The sequence below is a fragment of the Ursus maritimus genome, unplaced genomic scaffold (genome assembly GCF_017311325.1).
Source record: "Ursus maritimus isolate PB19 unplaced genomic scaffold, ASM1731132v1 scaffold_25, whole genome shotgun sequence".
Taxonomy (NCBI): Eukaryota; Metazoa; Chordata; class Mammalia; order Carnivora; family Ursidae; genus Ursus; species Ursus maritimus.
In genome coordinates, this window is record NW_024425008.1 from 45813 (window position 1) to 47309 (window position 1497).

Sequence of the window (1497 nt, forward strand, 5' to 3'; positions counted from 1 at the left end):
GGGATGCTGCCTTCACGGTCCCTCCCAGCAGGAAGGGGCTCCCTTCTCAGGGTCCCACAGACCCACTTCCTTTCCTTCTGTTATGAACCCAGCACAGTGGGCTCAATGCTGACCCCAAAAGCTATGTCCACTGCCTAATCCCTGCAACCTGTGAATGCGACCTCCTTTGCAAAAGGGTGTTTGCCGATGTGATTGACGTTAAGGACCTTCAGGTGAGATGGTCCAGCCCCTAAATCTGATGGTAGGTGTCCTTACCAGAGGCTGGGGAGGAGAGACACAGACAGAGGAGAAGCCCCATGAAGATGGAGACACGGGAGGGAAGAGTGGGTACAGAAGCCCAGAGGAAACCCTGACCCGTGGAAGGCGCTGGGTCACGCCGGGCACAGACCCTGACCCGTGGAAGGTGCTGGGTCACACCGGGCACGGACCCTGACCCATGGAAGGCACTGGGTCACGCTGGGCACGGACCCTGACCCATGGAAGGCACTGGGTCACGCTGGGCACGGACCCTGACCCGTGGAAGGTGCTGGGTCAATCTTAGAAGAATGCACGTCAGACCTCTTTCCTGAGTTCCAGCTGTTTCCACTCGTTGCCGCAGGCAGGTGGGCGATACGATGACGTCATATCTCAGCCCAAACGACACCTCGTCTGCCCTGTGTTCCAGGCTTCGTGTGCCCATGACGCATGGGAGTGTCTGGGCTGAGGAGCAGTGAGGCTGAGGGAGAAGGCGGCCCACCACGTCTGCCCAACCACTGGGTGCTGCCCAAGCTGATTCTCATTCCTCCTGGTCCCTGGGGCGGTGACTGCTTTGGGGGTCCTGAGTGTTTTGGAGCCTCAGAGGGTGCAGAGCCCAGGGACTCACAGGCGGGCTGCAAGGCCGAGCTCCAGGGGCAGTCACCTGCAACACAGACAGGTGTTCACAAGGGTGTGCGGGGGTGTCCCTCACGGTGATGCTGCGGGGATCCCAGGTTTATAATAGTACCCCAGAGTTCCCTTGAGCCAGGCCACAGGGTGTCTGCACCCCCCTGGGCTCCCTTCCCTGCATCCGTCTCCTCCTCTCCCATGACCAGGCCGCCCGAGTCCACAGGGAAGAAGCATGCTTGGCAGAGACCTCCATTCACCCTGAAGCTTGTCGCCACTCCCCTGGTGGTGTCCTTCCTGGGGGCAGACCATCGGCTCCCGGGCGTGCTTGAAGAAGTGAAGGATCAAATGGGCACAGACACCAGCTGGACCCACGCTGCCCCTGGGAGGGCAAGGCAGGGTCCGGGGGACAGTCAACATGGTGCGGCTCGGGCACTGGCGGGAGAGCCCTGGGCTAGAAGCATGGGGCACGGGGGGCCCCTCAGCTGCCCCACCCCCCTGGGCTCCAGGCTCCCAGACACCGGTACTGCCCCCCACCCACCCCAGCTGCCGGAGAGCTGGCCGAGGAAGGGGAGCCACTGGTGACGGCCAGACTGGAGCGGTTCCTCACCCTCACATCCTCACCTGTGGCAACAA

At 62.3% G+C, this 1497-nt stretch overlaps 1 protein-coding gene across 1 annotated transcript in view; it reads left to right on the forward strand.

Moving 5' to 3' along the window:
* The first annotated feature begins 614 nt into the window (after positions 1-614).
* Positions 615-1497, forward strand: part of LOC103676899 — an 8743-nt gene continuing 7860 nt past the window's right edge. Inside the window, exons 1-3 of the mRNA XM_040641234.1 lie at positions 615-709; positions 1071-1251; positions 1371-1497. The exon at positions 1371-1497 is cut by the window's right edge and continues 80 nt beyond it. Coding sequence (XP_040497168.1) covers positions 615-709; positions 1071-1251; positions 1371-1497 — 403 coding nt within the window. The remainder of the gene's footprint in view (positions 710-1070; positions 1252-1370) is intronic.